General features: G+C 36.9%; 1 protein-coding gene across 4 annotated transcripts in view; it reads right to left on the bottom strand.

Annotated features, from left to right (window-relative positions):
• Positions 1-12,742, bottom strand: part of mark4b (MAP/microtubule affinity-regulating kinase 4b) — a 66,596-nt gene extending 53,854 nt beyond the window's left edge. The window contains exon 1 of one of the 4 annotated variants that reach the window (XM_030151465.1): positions 12,521-12,742. In XM_030151465.1, the coding sequence (XP_030007325.1) occupies positions 12,521-12,574 (54 nt within the window). In that variant the 5' untranslated portion in view covers positions 12,575-12,742. The remainder of the gene's footprint in view (positions 1-12,520) is intronic. The other 3 variants (XM_030151466.1, XM_030151467.1, XM_030151468.1) reach the window with 3 other exon arrangements.
• Between the last annotated feature and the right edge of the window lie 8,918 nt (positions 12,743-21,660).

The raw sequence follows: 21,660 nt of genomic DNA on the forward strand, positions 1-21,660 counted from the left end.
CAGACAGACAGACAGACAGACAGACGGACAGGTGGAAGGTCAGTAGAGTCAACACTGTGGGTCTGGAATAAAAAAAAAACAACAACGCTGGGTTTCATTTGTGAACCTTCTGTGGTTTTCAGTTCATAAACTCACTTCACACACAAATTGAACCATGAAAACCGAGGAAATGATGAAAAAAAAGTCTGTGAACAGAACCTTGGAGGTTTTTCTTGAAGTTATAGGACTATTAATGTCGTCAGTCTCTTAAAAATACAGGTTTTCTTTGGGTTTGTGGAGACCTCGGGTGAAGTGATGGTTTTGTTGTTGTTGGGGTGTTCCCTGTAGTCACAAGACACCACCTAAACCAAACATGCAGAACTACATCTTAAAACTAGATCCAATAACTGTAGGTGGTTCCCAGTGGGAGAGTTTGTTTAAACTTTTTAGGTGTTATCTGCTCTGGTTTTCCCAAATTTCCCCATTGTGTTTTTTAGTGAGAATGTAAAAAACTTTCTTTGCAAGAAGCTGCTTAAACACCCACCAGTGTGTCTAAGGTTTCCACAAACTAAGTCAAACAATGCCCGAAACCGCCCTAAAGCTCCAGCAAAAACCATGGAAATCCTGCCTGTTCATTACAAATTACACATTTTTGCTGAATTTTGGATTTGTACTGTTACAGTGTCAAGAAAATACACAAAGCATTGATGATGTCCACACATTAGGCTGTAGATTCAACTGTCAATTCTTCTCTCTATGAATCATTTAGTTGTCTGGTCAAAAAAGTGACAGAAAATGATGAAGAATCAGTGATCATTGTTTCCCAAAGCCCAAAACAAAGACTGAACATGTTTTATTTGGTGACAACATGAAAATATTCATTTTAACTGACAGAAAATAAAACAATAAATACACCAATTAACAATAGCTGGCAATATCTGACAACAGTTGACAAGTTAATTCACTGATGCAGCTCTTAAACTTGCAATTCAAATATTGTGAAGAACTTAGTCATTTCCAGAAACAGTCTATTTAGACTAATATGGAATCATTTCTGGTCCTTCAAAATTGTGATAAAAATCCTGAAAATGTATTCAATAAAAGACAGAACCCAGTAAATAAACACAAACGCATCGATAAGCATCAGGACTTGAAGACCCTAAAATCCACTCATGATGTGTAGAACACAGCCCACTGTGACCCCTAGACCCTCTGACCTCTATTCAGGTCCTGTGGTCACATGACCTCAGCCTTGTACCAGACGTATAAAGGAGAAAAGTCACAGTGAGTGGGTTGTAACCATCTATGAACCTGATCTGACTGCACTGGCTCTGCATTCCACACATTCATGAGTCGCTTTGAGGGGAGCTGGTGTTGGACATGTGATGTTCTGTTAATCCAGGTGAGGAGGCATCGGCCCGATCTGCCCCTGACACGCTACAACTTCACTTCAGATATCTGGTTTGAGGTTTGACCCAGGTTTGGCAGTAGTTCATGTACATTTTCACCCACACAGGCCTGAGTATCCCAGTTATTCTCAGGTTATCCTCTTTGTTTGTTTCCTATTTCCTGATTGGAGAAAAGGAATATTGGAGCTTGAGAACTCCCGATACACCAAGATACTGCTACACTTCTCCTGGTTTCTTCAGCTGTGAATTAGTGCACAGGCACCAAATTATACAACATGTAACTTGTGTATGTTGTTAATATTTCATTCATCTGCAGTTTAGAGTTAGCTTTTTGTATATTTTAGTAGTATTTAGTAGAATTTAAATATTTAATACTTTATCTTTGTACAGGGTGGGGAAGCAAAATTTACAATGAACATTTAGTTGTTTTTTTCTCAGCAGGCACTACGTCAATTGTTTTGAGACCAAACATATATTGATGTCATAATCATACCTAACACTATTATCCATACCTTTTCAGAAACTTTTGCCCATATGAGTAATCAGGAAAGCAAACGTCAAAGAGTGTGTGATTTGCTGAATGTACTCGTCACACCAAAGGAGATTTCAAAAATAGTTGGAGTGTCCATAAAGACTGTTTATAATGGAAAGAAGAGAATGACTATGAGCAAAACTATTACGAGAAAGTCTGGAAGATACTATTAAAGAAGAATGGGAGAAGTTGTCACCCGAATATTTGAGGAACACTTGCGCAAGTTTCAGGAAGCGTGTGAAGGCAGTTATTGAGAAAGGAGGACACATAGAATAAAAACATTTTCTATTATGTCAATTTTCTTGTGGCAAATAAATTCTCATGACTTTCAATAAACTAATTGGTCATACACTGTCTTTCAATCCCTGCCTCAAAATATTGTAAATTTTGCTTCCCCACCCTGTAGTTTTTGTATATTGCCAATATTTTTCAGTATTTTGTGTGATATCTTATACAATCTCTTTGCTCATGAACAGAAACAGAGCTGCTCAATGACTTTTCATTGTTCCTGTAACAATGACAATAAAGATCTATTCTATTCTATATATAAATAATGACAGTGATGGTTGAAGTGTCTAAGACATCAAATAACAAAGGAACAGTTTAGTCTTTTGATAATAAAAGAAAAAAATATACTTAGTTTAGACGATAAAAGCATCAGGACGCTGTAATGCCAAAGTCAAGTCACAGTGGAAAACATCAAACATATTACTACTAGTACTATGTTGTAAGTCTTAATCCATCATAGGCACCTTCCTAAAGTAACTGCCAAAGTCACTTTTCAGATTTTTCCAGGAAACACAAAAAACTTTACTAGAAATTGAGTATTTGATGATTTGGACAAAAAAATTGTTGTCAAAAATTACTCAAGCAATTACTTTAGGAAGGTTTCAGAAAGTTTATCATAGATTGTGTCATAAAAAGTAAGTAACAGCACTGTCATTAATTCTAACTGGTCCATTTATTAGTGTAATTATGGTATTTGCATTGATGTATGAGTTTGTAGCTTTAATGTTCCTTGTGTTGGTTACAAGGACAGTGAGTTTATTTCAGTTTATAACAACACATTAGAGTCTGGCTGCACTAAAGTATTCATTCTTTTTGGTGAATTTACAAAAGCTCATGCCGTTTAATAAACCACTTCTACATTCACTTTCACTGATTTCCGCATTTCCTTTCAGCCTCAAACTGGGACGCTGCCGACCCGACCTCAACCCTGCAGTTCAGGCGGGGTTCGAGGTCTCGCCGCATAAACATCAAACTCTAATCCCTCCATCTGCTCTGCTGCCATGGCGGAGAGGAAACAGACACATCCCACAGAAACAACCTGGCCTGAACTTTTCATCTGTGATGGAGGACGACATCAGGAACAAGGAAAAGAGACGGAGCAGGAAGCACGAGGACGACGGACAGATTTCAGGACTGTCATCACATGCATCCAGATGACATTACATTTCTGTTTTCAACCGGTGTGTTTGCTTATTTCCACCAACTTTCACAAGCTGAAAGAACAGATGTCAGAGCTCTGTTGTCGTCTGCTAAAACCAGTTCTTGACAAACGGCAATGAAGATCAAGATAACCTGTGACGGCTGAACGAACTCTGCATTTTCACTACTTTTATCAACACCACAATATGTCTGGAAAAACTGATTTGGACATTGAGACGAATGTTTTTAGTCGATTATTATTTTTTTCTTATTTCATATCGTTAGCCTCATAGCATAATTGCCAAAGTTGTACTTCTTTTTCCAAGTCATAGCCAATGATGCAAAATGAAGCAGTGCCAAGAGAGTTAGCCTAAGTTACACAGATGTCACAATTGTCTTGTGCCATGAGTCTAACGATATGAGACAAGGTTCAGTAGCTTTGCACAAGCATTCTCTAGAAATGTCCATCAAAGGCCTAATTTTCACTTTTACATGTTTACTACATTTCAAAGCCTTACATTTTCACTTTTACTTCAATAAAGACACTCAGAACCAGTAAGAATCAGTTCTTACTGAACCTGTGGGTTGTTCATTGTTCCTAATGTATGCTAACTGCTAACACTAATGCTAGGTACCGTGTGTGTTATGAGTAAAATGCAGAGGCCAAATTTGAGAGACCCAGGTGGCATTACATTTCTGTCGTCAACTGGTGTCTTTGCTTGTTTCTACCAACTTTCACAAGCTGAAATAACAGACGTCAGAGCTCTGGTGTCCTCTGATAAAACCAGTTCTGGACAAATGTCACCGAAGATCAAGATAACCTGCAACGGCCAAACGAATGCTGCGTTTTCACTATTTCTAGCAACACCTGAATGCGTCACAGAGGTTTAATCAGAGGAATTTAAGAGACAAAACCATCACAATCACAGTTTTTAGTTAGCCTCACTTCTAAATTACAAGGAGGTGTAAAAAGCCCATAAGCGTCAGCCAGGATTTCGGTCTAATTACCACCTCTCAACGTACAACCTCTCAGACGTGGTTTCCTGTCACTGTTAGTTCTCAAAGTGAGTTTTCCTCCAGTGAGGCGTTATTTGGTGTCACATCAGAGGATGGGCTTCGCTTGTACTGAGCCAAATAACTGGAGTAAACATGGTTCAACCAAACACCAGCCATCACCTGAAATCTGTCCAATCGCAAGAACGTCCTGCAGGAAAACGGATAAAACGAGATGAAACGTGTGAAGCGAATTCAGCTCAAGACCTTCAACATTTTGCTCAAACCTCCATCTGTCTGGGAACAGGATTTAACAGGCTGATAAGAATTGTTTGGAGCAGCGAAAAGCTAACAGCTGATCAACTGGTACCCATATTAACCAAGGATAAGCAGTTCCACTCAATTAGAAATAAGCTATCTTTAATAGAATAGAATAGAATAGAATAGAATAGAATAAAATAGAATAGAATAGAACTTTAGCTCTATTTCTTTTTTAAGTGCTAAAAGACTAAAATATCACACAAAATATTGAAAAAATATTGACAATATACAGAAAGTACCAAGGTAAAACATTAAATTGACAAATACTACTAAATTACTACTAAATACTACTTAAATATACAAACGCTAACTCTATAGTACAGATAAGAAATATGTACAACATATAAGGAAATACACAGGTGATATATGATACATACAAGGTAAAATTAAAAACAATCACATGGGTTGTGATTATTGCTATATGTATTATTGTACTATGAGGAAAAGGCAGACACCAAATTTCCCTATGGGAATAATAAAATGACAGAACCTTAACCGATCAGATAAGGGCTGAAATATGAAACTTAAAAGATGAATTGTACAAAAACAAATGTAGGATGGATATTAGTCAGCAGTGTCAGTCCTTTGTGTTGATAAATTGGTCTATATTTAGTCATTAGAACTGGAGCTTTTTGCACAAAACTGCAAACAGATGAAGTCAATGAGACAACAAACATAAAAACAAGAAAAGGTTCGGAGTCTGAACTTGTACGAACAAAAATAGAGATGTAAAAGAAACAACTCATGACAAGCCCTCGCACAAGTGACTGTATTAACAGTATGACAACCACACAGACTCACACACAGATCAAAGGTCTGATAAAACCACATCACCTTGAAATGCACCAATGTGGTAAAACCAGCAGTGAGATCACAGCATCATGAGTCTGTACACGACAGAGTCCACAACAACACCACAAAAAACAACAATGAAGGACTCAGACATCACACGATAAGAAATACTGTTGTATGTTTTTTACTGTTTATCATTAAAGGAGTTATGGATGTTTAACCCATAAAGACCCAAACATCCACCATCACCTATAAACCATCTGCTGATCTAAACTGTTGAATACCTGTTGATCCACTAATCCTATCAATACATGTAAACAAATGGTGTAAAATACAGTTTGTCGTCTTTTCACGGTCATCAGATACGACCCATTTGGATGTTCAGAGGCTCCATAGTTACCATGGAAACACAGTCATCTTCTACAACATTGATTCACCAGTAAAACCCATGGAGTTGGATCAATGACAGTGGATGGAGATTGTTTTTTACGGAGCCTCTGAACATCTGATGACTATGAAAAGATGACAAACTGTATTTTACACCAATTATTTACATGTATGGATAGAATTAGTGGATCAACAAGTATTAAACAGTTAACATAAGAAGATGTTTTTGTTCGATGGTGGATGTTTGGGTCTTTAAATCCACAGTCGACCTGTAAAAGAGATGCATGGTGCGTTCAGGAACCTAATGTACTCTGTAGTGTTTAGGTAGCAAAGCAAACAGAGGCTGACATGGTGCATTTAAGGCCACCTTGTAAATAATTCAAGCCGTAATTAACCACAAAGGTTGTTAAAATAAAGGGACATTTCCTGTTTTTTCTAATTATTTACATGTATTGATAGAATTAGTGTCCCCACAGATATTAAACAGTTTAGATCAGTAGATGGCTTTGGACGACAGTGGATGTTTGGGTCTTTATGGGTTAATGGGAGTCTTCATATTGCTATATAATGTTGACCAATAAATCACCTTTTCATCGTCATCACAAAATGAAAACAGACAATAAATAAATACACTTTAATAAATAGACTTTCCCAGGTTGTGCATCAGCCTCTGAGTGTTTCATTGCTGACTAAGCTCAGACTTCAGGGGATTACACAGGTTACTAGAGCTGCTTCTTTTCCAATTTTCTCCTCTTCACCCTCTTCTCATTTAACCCCCACCCACCCCGGCCCCTCCCATCCCCCAGACAAATCAATTTGCCCCTCTTCATTCTATTCTTCCCTCTGTGCCCGGGCCCGCCCTCTCTTTTGTCTCGTGACGCTGTCTTCATTTTCAGCAAAGTCGCATCATTTGAGCTTCACCCTCCATCAAAGCCTCCCCCCTACGCTTACACCCTCCATCCACACCGACCCCCCCCTTCTTGCCCTTCCACCCTCCCCCCAGACCCACATCCTTTCAGAGAGTGCAGTCCATCGATTCATCCACTCCTTCTGATTACCATGCACTTTCATTCAAGAGGAGGCCTCAGTGTATGTTTGCGTGTCTGGGATGGGGGGTGGCTGGGTGGGATGTGAAGGTGTGATGGGATGTATCTGGGTGGGGTGGGGGTGTGTGGAGGGGGTGTGATGGTGAAATCCCAGTGCATGCCGTGTCACTACAGATGGAAGGTGACGTTTGGGTTAGAAGATGGATGGAGGTTTGGTGGGGGTGTGCGGTGGTGGTGATGGTTGGGGTGGGGGTGGGGGGACTTTGGGGGGAGGGGTGGGGTATTCCAGCATGCCTTAATAATGCCCTGTACCTCACAACTCCCGCTCTTTGTTGGGAGGTGGATCCAGAAACCAGAACGTGTCTTTCACATGTTGAACTTAATGGTCATCGTCATCGCCTCCAATTCAATCGGATCGATGAAATACTATCATAATAATCTACAAAGAATGACAACTCCAAATTTTTCTTTGTATTTTAATGTGAAAAAGCCAAATTACATGAAAATGTTTGCAATACAGACTATCTTTTCACAATAGTTGTTGAAATTGCTATTATATTTCTGTATGAGTTTCAGGTTGTACATGGTGGTTCAGGTTCAGTACAATAATAACATAGAAACCTATAAATAATGACAACAACACGTTTGTATTTGTTTTAGTGGAAAAAAATAACATTAAATTATGGAAATATTTACCTCAAACTATCAAAACAAAAAAAGATGTGAATAACCTGAAAAAAATGAAATTTCTTAAGAAAAGTAAGTGTAATTTTAACAATATTACGTCTCTACTTAATATTTATACATGTGCATTACAGATCAGATCTACAAAGGCAAAAAAAAAACCCCAAAAAACATTTAGTAACAGGCAGAATATTGTTAAAATTGCGCTTAATTTTATTTAAACATTTCAGGTTGTTCAAATTTGTTCAGGTAATTCACATTTTATTGTTAAAGGATAGTTTATTAAAGTAAATATTTTCATAATTTATTGTAATTTTTTGCACTAATACAAATTTTGAAGTGATTATTTATAGGTTATTATTTTACTTGAGATCATATTGGTCTGTATGTGGAACCTGAACTAAAACCACTTCAACACCCTTGACTGTTCTAGTATCTTCAATGTCATTTTTGCACTTTGCAAATTCATCCGAAGTAGAACCTTTGGTGGGCTGGATTTGGCCCACGAGCCGCATGTTTGTCACCCCTGTTGTAAGACATTCATTATAAATGTGTGTCATCAGTTCTGTATGGCCGAAGCATAATAATAATAAAAAAAAAGAGTATATAACAGCTGGCTCTACAATTCAGTTTATCATATTATGTATTTAACTGTATATTGTGTGGTTGAAACTGTGACACTATTAGATGAATGTGAGACTGACCAGGAGAGGCTCCACTCGCTTCACATTTTATCACTTTTACTGTAACAGTCACTTCCTTTCTGCTGCAATGTTTCACAGTTATTTTAAGACCGCATTAGACTATTGTGCGGTTGACACTGGGTGTCATTTTATGAACAATAAACGTGACGACATCGGCGTGACACGACGCAGAAGCCAAACACTTTATCATAATCACTTCACATTCTTAAAAACAGAGGCTGAACATACAAGTTATGCAACAAGTTTCCACCAGGCCTGACCTTAAAAATAAGCTGAAATCATTTACGAGCCAATGTGATAAGCTTTTCATCTACAAAAATGAACACACAATATCTATCAAAAATGAGTTCTCTTATTAGTCTAATACAGGGGTGTTAAACATACGACCCGTGGGCCAAAACCAGCCCGTCACAGGGTCTAAATCCAGCCCATGAGATGAATCTGTGAAATACAGAAACTACACTTAAATCATTTTAGTTCAGGTTCCACATTCAATCTCAGATCAGACCAGTAAGATACTATCATTATAACCGATAAATATCCAAATTTATCTCTTTCAGTGTAAAAAATTACATCAAGATTTTTACATTTACAAACTATCCTTTCACAAAAAATGTAATAAACAAGAACAAATATGAACAAAATGAAAAGTGTAATTTCACCAATATTCTGCCTGTTACTACGTGTTTTGTGTATTTGTTGATCCTCTGTGATCTGTAAGTTGTAATGTACAAGTGTAAATGACAAACTGAGGCATAATATTGTTAAAATTGTACTTTTTTTTCTTAATAAGTTTCAGTTTGTTCATGGTTTTTCATGTTATTCACATTTTTCAAGGATAGTTTGTAGATGTAAACATTTTCCTAAAATAATTTTACTTTTTTCACCCTAAAACATGGAGAAATGCTTGGAATTGATATTATTTATATCTTATTGTACTATTATTTTACTGGTCTGACCCACTTCAGATCATATTGAGCTGAATGTGGAGGAGTAGGAGTAGAACAGAGGGTTTTCTGAGACGTTTTAAGGCCATAAAAGGTAACGTCTTATTATGACCTACAGTAAAAGTGTCGGCCTGCAGCAGCAGATACTGGTATGACTTGTCTGCAGGCTGTTGATCATGCGTCAGCAAAACACACAGATGGTATCTGTTTCTTCACATCACAATAAAACAGGATGGATTTTCTTTGAGCAACTGGGAGTTAGGATGCAGATCTGTGGGCTGAAGATTTTGATATAAACAAGTGCTTTATGTGCATTAAAGTGGGTTTTTATTAGTTTAGAGAAACAGACTGTATGATGAAAAAAAACAACAGAACCTAAAGCTTCAACACAAGTCAAACTACACACACTCACAACCACAGAAACTACTATGTTTTCTCATTTCTCTGAACAAAATCACACAGTGTACATCCAGCTTTTAGCCTAGAGCTGGTCAAACAAAGTAAAAAACAGGACTGTGGTGAAATAAACGCTGATGATAACACGCATTCGACATTTTTACTGAATATGCACAGATATAACATCCTGTCATGCAGAATAAACAGGCGAAATATGACACTGATGAGAGCTACATGTGGATTAAGGCTGTTAATCACTGGAAGTCAATGTTACAGGAGTAGTAGCAGTAGTAGCAGTAGTAGTTTTGTAGTAATAGGGTGTCTAAATCATTTTAGTTCAGGTTCCACATTCAGCCCAATATGATCTGAAGTGGGCCAGACCAGTAAAACAATAGCATAATAACCTATAAATAATGACAACTACAAACTTTTCTCTATGTTTTAGAGGGTAAAAAGTAAAATTATAATAAGGAAAATGTTTACATCTATAAACTTACCCTATACCCATTAAATTTTAAAGAAATATTGATGTTTATGTCTCAAATCAGCATGAACAGGACATCTTACAGGTGTAGCCATGATGTGTCCCAATATTTTTGTCCATATAGTTTAGAAACATCAGTATTTCCATTAAGTATAAAGGGAGCTTTTTCTTCCTAAGTGAGACGTGAAGAAAACAGATGGTTAGTTGTGGCAGAACATGATTATTTACATTCAAAGCACAAAAAATGTTTTAGAAATTTAGAGGTAAAACATTTAAAATTATAGTCATGAATTAAAAAAAACAAAGCAAAATCAATGCTAAGAGAAATTAAGTAAAAAACATCTAATTTTGGAAGCAAAGATAACAATTTAAACCAAACTGACCAATGCAACGATATTTAACCCAATATAAAAAGAAACACCTGAATTCAACATGTCCACGTACTTTTGTCCATATCCTGTACATGCGTGTTTGCATGTGTGGCATTCCCTCACACGGTCCTCGCCACCATCTGCACTGGCATGTGGGCGGGGTTACTGAATGACTGTAAATGCTCATGAAGTCATCTGGTTTAATTGTAGGCTGGTTCCAATCATGTGTCTGATGGATTTTCCTGTTCCTCCTTACTCTACTATTGTGGCTTTAAATACCACTACAGCAGCAACGACGTCAACACTCACAGCATGAGGCGTTTAAGTAACAATGGATGCCGCCCTGAGGGAGGTGCCCCGCCCTCTGCATGCTCTGTACATCACAGCGTGGACAGTACTGTGGTAAGACAGGAAGTGTGACGTGGGTCCCTGTGGAGGAGTGGTGTAACCTTTAACCATCCTCAGAGCGCAGTGACCCACAGCACCATGGCAGTTTCCACTTCCTCCTTGTCGCCGTGGTCACTGGGCCTGTCATACACCTCCTTTATCACTCATCACAGCAGACACAACGTCTCCACAGCGTTACACAACAAACAGATAAGGATGATGGAAAGAAAAGGATGAATTGTTTCAAACTCAGGTGATTAATGTGTTTATTTGTTGTGAAAAGTTCCACAGTTTTTCCCACAGACTTACATTATGTCTATGGGAAGGAGGGTACGTTTAATTCAACTGGAGACTGGATGTTTTACAGTAGGAGATAGTGGTAATAATGGACAATATTAGTCTGTATTGAATTCTCAACTTAAAATATTGTTTTTGAGGGAAAACAATGACTCAATATTACTTACAATCTTATGTACTTTCACTGGAGGATAAATCAACAAATGAAATGAAAGTTCATACGAGTTCCTGTCAGTGCTCAATAGTAACAAAAATTAAAAGATCCTACTAAATAATGCATGTGCCCCCCGTGTTCCATTGATGTTGCAGCATGGGAGGACGTACGGGTACAATGCCGCTGTTGCGCCACGGGAGGGCGCTAATGGCACCACAGGTACAATGCCGCTAGTTTTTGAAAAGCGTGAACCAACTTTATAGACATTGTCCCAAGGAAGCGACATAAAAAACCTTGTAAATGAACCCAACCAGGTCAAAGGTCATGAACTAGAGCTGCACAATATATCGTCTGAGCACTGCCATCGCGATGTACATTTGTGCAATAGCCACATCGCAGGTCCTGAAATGTAGGAGGCAAATGAACTCAATGCATTCTCATCTAATTTCAAGGGTATGTGACACACACTGCACACAGCAATCCTCTAATCACAATCGTTTTTAACCAGTTTGGAGTGAGTTGCTGGTAACAACATTGAAAAATGAGTAACAAACCAGAGAAATTCACAGTAAACGAAGACATGGTGCCAAAAGGAAAAGCAACATCAGTTACCTGGAATTATTTCAACTAAAAGAAGGATGATACTGAAACACGTGCTCTGTGTTGATAGTGCCTTGCACCTGTTGCCACAACGAGAGGAAACACAACTAATTTGTTTGACCATTTACATCGGCGCCACACAGCTATTATATCCTCCTGAGTATTTTTTCATATCGCAATATATATCGCAGGGTTGATAAAAATCACATTGTCAGTTTTTTTCCAAAATTGTGCAGCCCTATCATGGACCCAAATGAAAGTCCATATATGACTTCCTATCAGTGCTCAATAGTAACTATTTTGATATTTATAACCATTTTTCATGTTATAAGCCATCAAAATATGGACCATTGGAAGTAAAGGCACATTTGTAATACTTAAAAAAATGTCAAAAATTGAAATTTCTCAAAACTGTGAAGAAATTTGTAGACATTGTCCCAGGGAAGCTACATATAAAATTTGAAATAAATCCGACCAGTAGTTTTGTCAGAGAAGAAATTGCTAATGAAGATGAAGACAACAAACACTCACTTTCAGACACTTCCTCTACACTTCGTCCACATCCAAGCCTAAAATTGCATCTTTCTCATATCAATTCTCCAGACTTACTTTGTAGAAGTCCAGTCCTGCCATAGTGATGGAATGATCCTCATGTAACCACATGATCCACAGTCCGACCACATCCACCTCTTAACTCTACACTCTCAGCTGTTCAACAGGTCAATGCAACAACAAACTGGATGCATCAACTCAACAGTCAAATCTAACGCTATCCGCTGTCAAGAGCAGCAGGAAGTTGCATAAACTGAACCTGCGTCACTTCCTGTCCCGGAGACAGAAGTGTCAGTTTGATGACAGTGAGATGAGGTGTCACATGTTGTGCTGCAACACTTGGCGAGTGTTTCCTGGTTCTTAGAGGAGGAAGAGGACGCCGCCACGAAAACATGTCAGTAAACATGACAGACAGACAGACTGAGTGATGGTTAACAGCCGAGACGCCACATCATCCGGTTCAGAGGTTGATAAAGTCCACATGATGTTAACTCCAGTAGAAGAACAGAAAGTTGGGTTAAAAAGAAGGACATATTCTGATTCAACTTCTTTGACCCTTTAAGTACGATTGTGTCACCGGCGCCACAATTTTACATCCACCATCATTCAAATTAGCCCATAAAGACCCAAACATCTACCGTCCACCAAAACCATCTACTGATCTAAACTGTTCAATACCTGTTCCCCTAAAGAAGTACACTATATGGACAAAAGTATTGGGACACAATGAATTCAGGCGTTTCTTTTCTAACAGGGGTCTGGGCAACAAAAGAAAGAAATCACGAGGCTACACATGGACTTACAGTAAATAAACCTTTAAGCTAGACATAACACTCACTGACTCAGGAATCAAACTGAGTGGTAAAGTTTGGACAGAACCATTTACCTAACACCTAAACAGCCGTCTGAAACCAAAACCATCTACTGATCTAAACTGTTTAATGCCTGTTGATCCACTAATCCTATCAATACATGTAAAGAATTGGTGTAAAATACAGTCTGTTGTCTTTTCCTGGTCATCAGATATAACTCATTTGGACGTTCAGAGGCTCTGTAGTTACCATGGAAACACTGTCATCTTTTTTTTTTTTTCTCTTTTTTTTTTCTCTCCTTTTTTTTTTCTTTTTTTTTTGACACTGTCATCTTCTACAACATTGATTCACCAGTAAAGCCCATGGAGTTGGATCAATGACAGTGGATGGACACATTGGGTTTATGTTCAGTTAATGATAGATTTTGCTGAAAAAGTCACTTTTTCTTCAGTTTTCTCTGTTTTTGATAAAATAACCTTTGAATTTAATCTGAGCTTTTATGAACATCTACATGATTGGTGAATTAAATGTCGGAAAATACCTGATTTTCACTGAAAAAACAGAAAATAAAGAGGATAGTATTACAATAAATGGTGATAAATCACTTAGGAAAGGGAGAAAAAAAAACATTTGGGAACTGACACAAAAGTAGCACTGAGTCTTTAAGGGTTAATGTAACTCCTGAACCCTTTGCATTATTGACAAAATCCAAACAGCAATTGAAAGCTGAGATTGGGTTATTTCTATTGCTATATAACATATTAGGGTCTTTGTAGTTTTTGTATATTGTCAACATTTTTCAGTATGTATTTTCAGTATAATTTGTGCCACTTTTATACAGTCTTTTTGCACTTCATCTCTGCTGCTAAACTGATTTTAATTGTACCTGTAGTAGTGACAATAAAGATCTATTCTAATGTGTTAACTGTATCTTCTTGCAAATTTAGTGTAACAACAGATAAGTGAAAAATGTCTCAAACATAAAGAGACAAAAAGAACATCAGAAACAGGAGGGAGATGAGACAGAGCGTACATACAAACAGACGGAAAACCACACTAATGCTTCATCTGTGGTCATATTACAGCTGGTACATTGACATTAAACTGTGCAAATATGAAAGATTTTATCACATCTATCAACAGATTTACCAAAAGATGCTCACAGAATTCAAATTTGAAACATACGATTCCAAGCAGTGAACAACCACCCTATGAACCGTCAGAAATAACCTCACACATTTCTTCTTCTGCTTTTGACAACACTGAATTCCACCTGATAACCATTAGCTGGAGTCAGACCAGTTTGGCCACGAGGCGTTCACTTACCGCCGCGTTCTGAAACCTGCACCACATGTATCCTGAGGGCAAAGTAAATCATGGTGTGAGTGGATTGTGCTCATGCTACCTACTTACCAACACACACACAAACACAGGGAGGAGCCTCAGCTAAGGATTATTCTATTCAGCACGAATGATTCAGTTATTAATACACCAGTTCATTTATAAGCATATATTAATAATCCATTAACTGTTTGAGTAATATACAATAGAAGTACATTACAGCTTATAACAGGTTCGTTTATTGAAATATTTGTTGGTTTTCTGCTCCTTGTTGGATCTTTTGCATGTTTGTTTCTCTTTCATTGTTGATGTATCTTTGTTCTCTGGTTAAACCTAGTGTGTCTTTTTTTTTGTTTTATAATGTCTTATTAGCAAATTTTACACTGTTTTCATGTCAGTTATCATTTCATCTTACTCTTCTGACAGTAAAATTGTACAGTAAGCTAACCAATTAATGGGGATGCACTGATATATTGGTAGGGATTCATCAGTATTGGTACTGAGGGTATTTATCTGCTGTTATATTAAAGTTTTCTGCATAAATATCTACGTCTTAATCCATAATTTTTAAAAGATAATGTGAAGGACTGTAACACTCAAAAAAAAAAAATAAAAAAAAAATCTATTTCTATATTTATATTGAAAATTTCTTTTTAGTCCAATGGCCCAAAGGTCTGATGGACTATTGGTAGCAGTTGTTGTCTGTCCGTCCTTCAACTATTTTTCAAGAAACTTCTTCTCCAAAACCATCTGCCAGAATCAACTGAAATTCATAGCAGAGGTTCCTTGGGGCAAGGTCTACCAAGTTTGTTCAAAGAATTGAGAAATATCAATTTTTAAATTTTTTCATGAATTTTTGAATAAAAAAATGCTCATTGGTTTATAATGGGACACATTTTAAAGTGCTATAACTCAAAAACAGTTGAAGATATTGATATAATAACTACTGACAATAGATAGAAAGTCACATATGAGGTTTCATTTGGTGCCATGCCCTTGGACCTCGAAAGGTCAAATCCAAGGTCATGTATGTCCAGACTTCTAGAAACTTCTTCTCCAAAACCGCCAGCCAGAAACATTTGAAATTCATAGCAGAGGTTCCTTGGAGCAAGGTCTACCAAGTTTGTTCAAAGAAATGAGAAAAATTGATTTTTGAATTTTTTATGTCTTTCTGAACTTTTTAAAATCCCCACTGGTTTAAAATGGGCTATAACGTCAGCAGTTGAAGATATTGATATGATTACTATTGCAATAGATAAGAAGCCACATATGGGCTTTCATTTGGTGCCATGACCTTTGACCTTGAGTGACATTGGAAAGTCAAACAAATGTCAATTCATGTCTTTAAGTATGCCGTTGGACTATAGGATTTTTTAAAAGGGGATAAATAGCAACAAAAGCTAAATAAAGAAGCAGAAAGTAACATCGGTATCAGCCTAAATGTCATTTTAAACACCTTATCAGCCAAGAATATTCCAATCAGTGCATGCATGACAATGAAGAAAGGAGAAATGAATCCTCAATCATCATTACCTGCGGCACTGAAATCCCTCTTGACTATGATTTTCTGCCTGTATATCAGTTACTCATTGACTTGTTGCAGCTCTGATTACATGTATTTCATCCACATACACTTAATTAGTTAAAATTCATCATTAAAACCCAATCACATCCTCGCAGTAGGTTAAAGGTCAGTATGATTCCGCATCTTCTCGATGTGAACTGTAACTGATTCCTCGTCTGGACGGCGCTCCACAATCACAGATGCTTTGTGTTTGCGTCTGGACTCGAGCCACGTTACTCAGCATATCATTCGCTGCAGGGCTGTGATCATCAGACCGGTTGGATTTATTCGCTTTGCATCAACAGCAGCAGATTAAAGAGCTGAGTCACCGCTCAGCTCCGCCCCCACCACGGTGCTCAGGAATCCCAGACATGAGACTGTGCTTCATCGGTTGTTTTTGAACATTTATACAAGAATACAAACCATGACCAGACCTTATTTTATTTCATATTCTACCTTCCACCTCCATCATTCTGGCTCTGCTTCCTCTTTCGTTCTAGTCTGACCTCAGATAATAACATCTGCAGAAACTCTCAAGATGCTTCTACATCAGAGGTGTCAGAGTCATTTCAGTTCAGGTTCCACATTCAGCCTAATTTGACCTCAAGTGGGTGGGACCACTCAAATAATAATAATAATATAATATAACATTTCCCTTTTTTTTTCTCTTTGTTTTAGTACAAATAACAATACATTGTAAAAACATTTACATTTACAAACTATCCAAACAAAAAAGATGTGAATAACCTGAAAAAAATGAAATTTCTCAAGACAAATAAGTACAAGTTTAACAATATTAGCTATGCCTCAACTTATCATTTATACATGTGCATTACAGATCACATCTACAAAGGCATAAAACATTTAGTAACAGGCTGAATACTGTTAAAATTGCACTTTTTTCTTTTTTTTTTTACATTTCAGGTTGTTCATAATTGTTCATGTTATTCACATTTTATTTGACAGTATGTAAATGTAAATATTTTCATAATTTTTAATGGGTTGTTTTTTTTTTTTAATCTAAACCAAAAAGAAAAATTTGGAGTTGTCATTATTTATGGGTATAATGTAATATTTTTTTCCCACATTAAACCAAGAAGAAAATTTGCAGTCATTTAACTATAGGTTAGTTTGATGTTAATTTACTTAAAACAAAGTCAATGTTGAGTGAAATTAAGTAAAAACTATCTCTGAGGCATTTTGGAAACAAAGATAACAATTTAAACTAAACAATGCAATGATATTTATCCCAGTATAAAACTATATTATGACAATTGTCATTATTGTTTTGTATCCCAGAAGAAACACCTGAATTCAACATGTCCACATACTTTCGTCCATATAGAGTATATTTGTTGCTCAAGTCATTTGTTCTTCAGTTTTCTCCATACAACTGATATGATAACACTCAACTTGTGAGCTTTTATGAAAATCTACCTGATCAGTAAATTAAAAATATACGAAAATACCTGATTTTCACAAAAAAAAGAGAAAAATTAAGAGGATAATATTATAATAAATGGTAAGAAAAATTTAAAGGTTAAATGGAGAGAAAAATTCAGTTTTTGTAATTGCAACAAAAGTAGTTCTGAGTTGTTATGGGTTAATTACTGTGGTTTAAAGTAAGGATGAAGGAGAAGAGGAAGAGGAGGAGGAGGATGACTCTGCTGACAAAGATGATGAAGATTCACAGTTAAAGATAAAATCCACATGTTGCAGGAAGCTGATGAGGAAGTCATTAGTCACTGCAGTGAAAGAAAGAGTATTATAAAAAAAGACACCCTAACATATGACATGTGTGATACTGAGCAGAAGCTACAGATGCAGAGGCTCTGGTTAATAACGTAACATTATCTCAGACGTCGATCAGATGATGCAGACAAACAGCTCTGAGATGAAAGACAGTGATCAGACCAGATCATAAGATCTAAGACATACTCTGAACAACAAGCACATCCACCATCTGAATCACACTTTTACTCACTCATATGAAATGCATCAGAGTTAAAGCCCAATATGACTGTTTTCTCTGGAGGTTTAATCTGTGTGAAGGTTCATGTTGTTGTAATCTGAGTAAACCCAAGGCTGGATGACAAATACTAGTGAACATTTACATTTTGTTTTAGGTTTAGGGTATTTTGTTCATAATCTTGGTTTGAACAAATACAGAGTAATTCAATGTTTTGCTGTTACTTAATTGAACTGTAATTTTCATAGTGGTTCTGAGGTCGATGAATCAGAAAATAAGAAATAAAACCACAAAATTAGAGACTACGTGTTTGTTTGTGTCATCATTGTGACCATATAAATTTAACAACAGTATTTTTACACTTATTTATGTATGTTTCTTTAATTGTCTTCGAGATAATAAATTGTCTAGTAGTACATATTATAAAAATTGCTGTTCTAATTGTGTTTTAATGGAGTATTTTAAATTAGGACTGTCAAAATTAACGCATTAACACAGATTAATCTATCATTATGATTAATGTGATTAAAAATTTTAATGCAATTAATCCATTTGCAGTGCATAATTACTCTAAACATTTCTGGCAATGCATTTCAGGCAGTTTATCCTAGTAGAGTTAGCGTTAACGCACATGAACAAATGGTCAGTTGATCCGGCAGTGACAGGCAGCAGAACCAACCCATAAAGATGGAAGACGATAAACAGCCCGTTGGCCCTCTGGATGGAAATATGAGGACAAAAAAAAAAAAAACAAGACAGAACAGTCAACCGACAAAGTATTCTACACACTCTGTAGGAAGGACTTTTCTTTTCACCGAAGCACTTCCAGCTTCAAATACTACATTAATGTGAAGCATGCGTTAGTCGGGGATTCTGCTAACACTTCAGCTAATGCATCGCCCAGCTTGTGACAAACATGTTTAGTGCCGATATATTTCTCTCTTTTTCTTTCTTGAGTCTGTTTGCTCATGCAAAATGAAACGCGATTAATATAGATTTAAAATAAATGACATTTAATAATGAATAATTGAAATTAATTCACAGCAACCCTGTGATTAATCAGATTAAAAATGTTTATTGTTTGACAGCCCTAATATAAATACATGTTTGTATACATATAAGAAGGCAGAAAACTGGTAAATCAGAAAACTTCAGAACTGGAGCAGATTTCCTGGACTGAATATGCAATGAACATTACACTGCATCTGTTTAACGTTCGCTTCACACGTTGACTTTTATCTGGAAAACAGACTTGATACAGACTCAAACCCACTGAAGAGGCTGCAGATACTGAGTCTTCAGGGGTTAAACTGGAACGCCTCAGACCTGAAGAGGCTCCGAGGACAATAGTGTGATACCTGAGACCCAGACGTAGAAGAGACCATCGCACAATGAACACAACGGACGCCTGTGTGCTTCGACCGCCGCTGTCTGTCTCCGCTGCCGGCCCGTCGGAGCGTTCTGCGTCTGCTGTATCTGTGTGAATATCTGTGTTGGTGAACGGCGTCATTCTTCACGCCGTAGCCTGATCTCCGGAAAACAGCAGCTGTTCAGCACAGGTCTGGGACTGACCTTTGAGTCCTGTTCAGACCCTGTTCAGACCTGGCATTAAGGCCTGTCAGAGTCCGATCACACCACTCAGGACCGAGGCTCGCTGATGAAGCCAGATGGTGGTGATAATGTGGATAATACTGGGATCCGAGTCAAGTTATCAAAGAAAATGCATAGATTACTGATATAAAAACTTTAAAACTATTGTCAAAAATAGGATCAATGTCCCTGTATTTCAGAAGTTCTGTCTTTATGTTAGGTGACAAAAGAGGAAACCAGACGAAAACTGCAAAAGATGTAATGATGCAAAAACACCGTAGAAGATCCCAACGCAAAAGACAATGATGATATAAAAGACAAAGGCAACAGTGAATCAAGATAAAAACACAAAAATGGCAAACAAAGATGAAAACAGTGTAAGCGAAGAAGATGCAATGAGACAAAAACCTCTGTAGTTCCTGAATTATTGCCTATTGTTGTTAATTATGTTTATCTTTTTAAAGAAAATGAATTAGTTCCTTGACAATAAACTTTTTTTTTTGTCAGGACATGATAAATATTTCAGAATATTTGATAAATCTACTAGAAGAAACACTTAAAACAACTGTAATGACAAAGAATGTATTCAATACTAAGATATACTTGAATTAAATTATGTAAAATGAGTATTTCGTTTGCCTCATAGCATAATTGCCTAAGTCTATATGGACAAAAGTATGCGGACACATTGAATTCAGGTGTTTCTTTTCTAGCAGGGGTCTGGGATACAAAACAATAATGACTAATGTCAAAATATAGTTTTATATTGGGATAAATATCATTGTATTGGTTAGTTTGTTTTAAATTATTACCTTTGCTTCCAAAATGTCTCAGAGATGGTTCTGACTTAATTTTTCTCAGCATTGATGTTTTTTTTTACTATGATTTTAAATGTTCTACCTCCAAACTTCTAAAATGTTTTTCATGCTCTGACTGTAAATAACAATTTTCTACCACAGCTAACCATCTACTTTCTTCACATTTCACTAAGGAAGAAAAATCTACCATTAAACTTTAAGGAAATATTGATATTTATAATCTATATGGACAAAAATATTGGGACACATCATGGTTACAGCTGTATGATAGCCTGTTCATGATGATTTGACATAAACATCCATATTAATAATCACTAATATTTATCCCAATATGAATATTATATTATATTAATATAATATCCCAATATTAATTATAAACTATATTATGACATTTGTCATCATTGTTTGTCTCCCAGACCCCTGTTAAAAAAGAAACACCTGAATTTAACGTGTCCCAATACTTTTGTCCATTTGTGTATGAGTTAGGCAATTATGCTATGAGGCTAATGATTTGTAAGTGTTGACAATGGATTTTGCAAAAACTATCACGGTATTTTTAAAAATTCATGATCGTTTTGATTGTTTTATGCGTAAATCAGAACATTTCATTTGGGTTGGGTGTAAAACCAGGTGTCAGCAGGACTGGGTCTGATGTAGGTTGGGTTTGGACTGAGGATTAAGGACCTAGGGGTGTTTGGGGCTGGGTCTGCTGTGTTTCTGGGTTGAATGGTGTCAGCTGTGGTCTACTGGTTTTGGTGGTTAACATAATCCCGTTCGGTGAAACCTGGGTCTGCCCTGCAGTGAAACGGATCAGCTGTACATGTACGTACAGGCTTTCACCCACACCTACATCATGACTTCCTCTTCTCTCACAGTTAAAACCTCATGACTCGCCCCGAGCAAAACAGTAGTGCACTCCCACAGCGCCGACACAGCACGAATACCTGTTTACCACCCTGAACTGGGCCCATTATCCCAGTTATTACACTGACCAGTATCTGGAACCCATTTACATGTAAACCAAAAAAAACAAAACAAAACAAAAACCACAAGCCGACGGTCACCTCTATTGGATTATACAGTGTTTTCTACACTTTTATGAG

The sequence above is a fragment of the Sphaeramia orbicularis genome, chromosome 13 (assembly GCF_902148855.1).
Source record: "Sphaeramia orbicularis chromosome 13, fSphaOr1.1, whole genome shotgun sequence".
Classification (NCBI taxonomy): Eukaryota; Metazoa; Chordata; class Actinopteri; order Kurtiformes; family Apogonidae; genus Sphaeramia; species Sphaeramia orbicularis.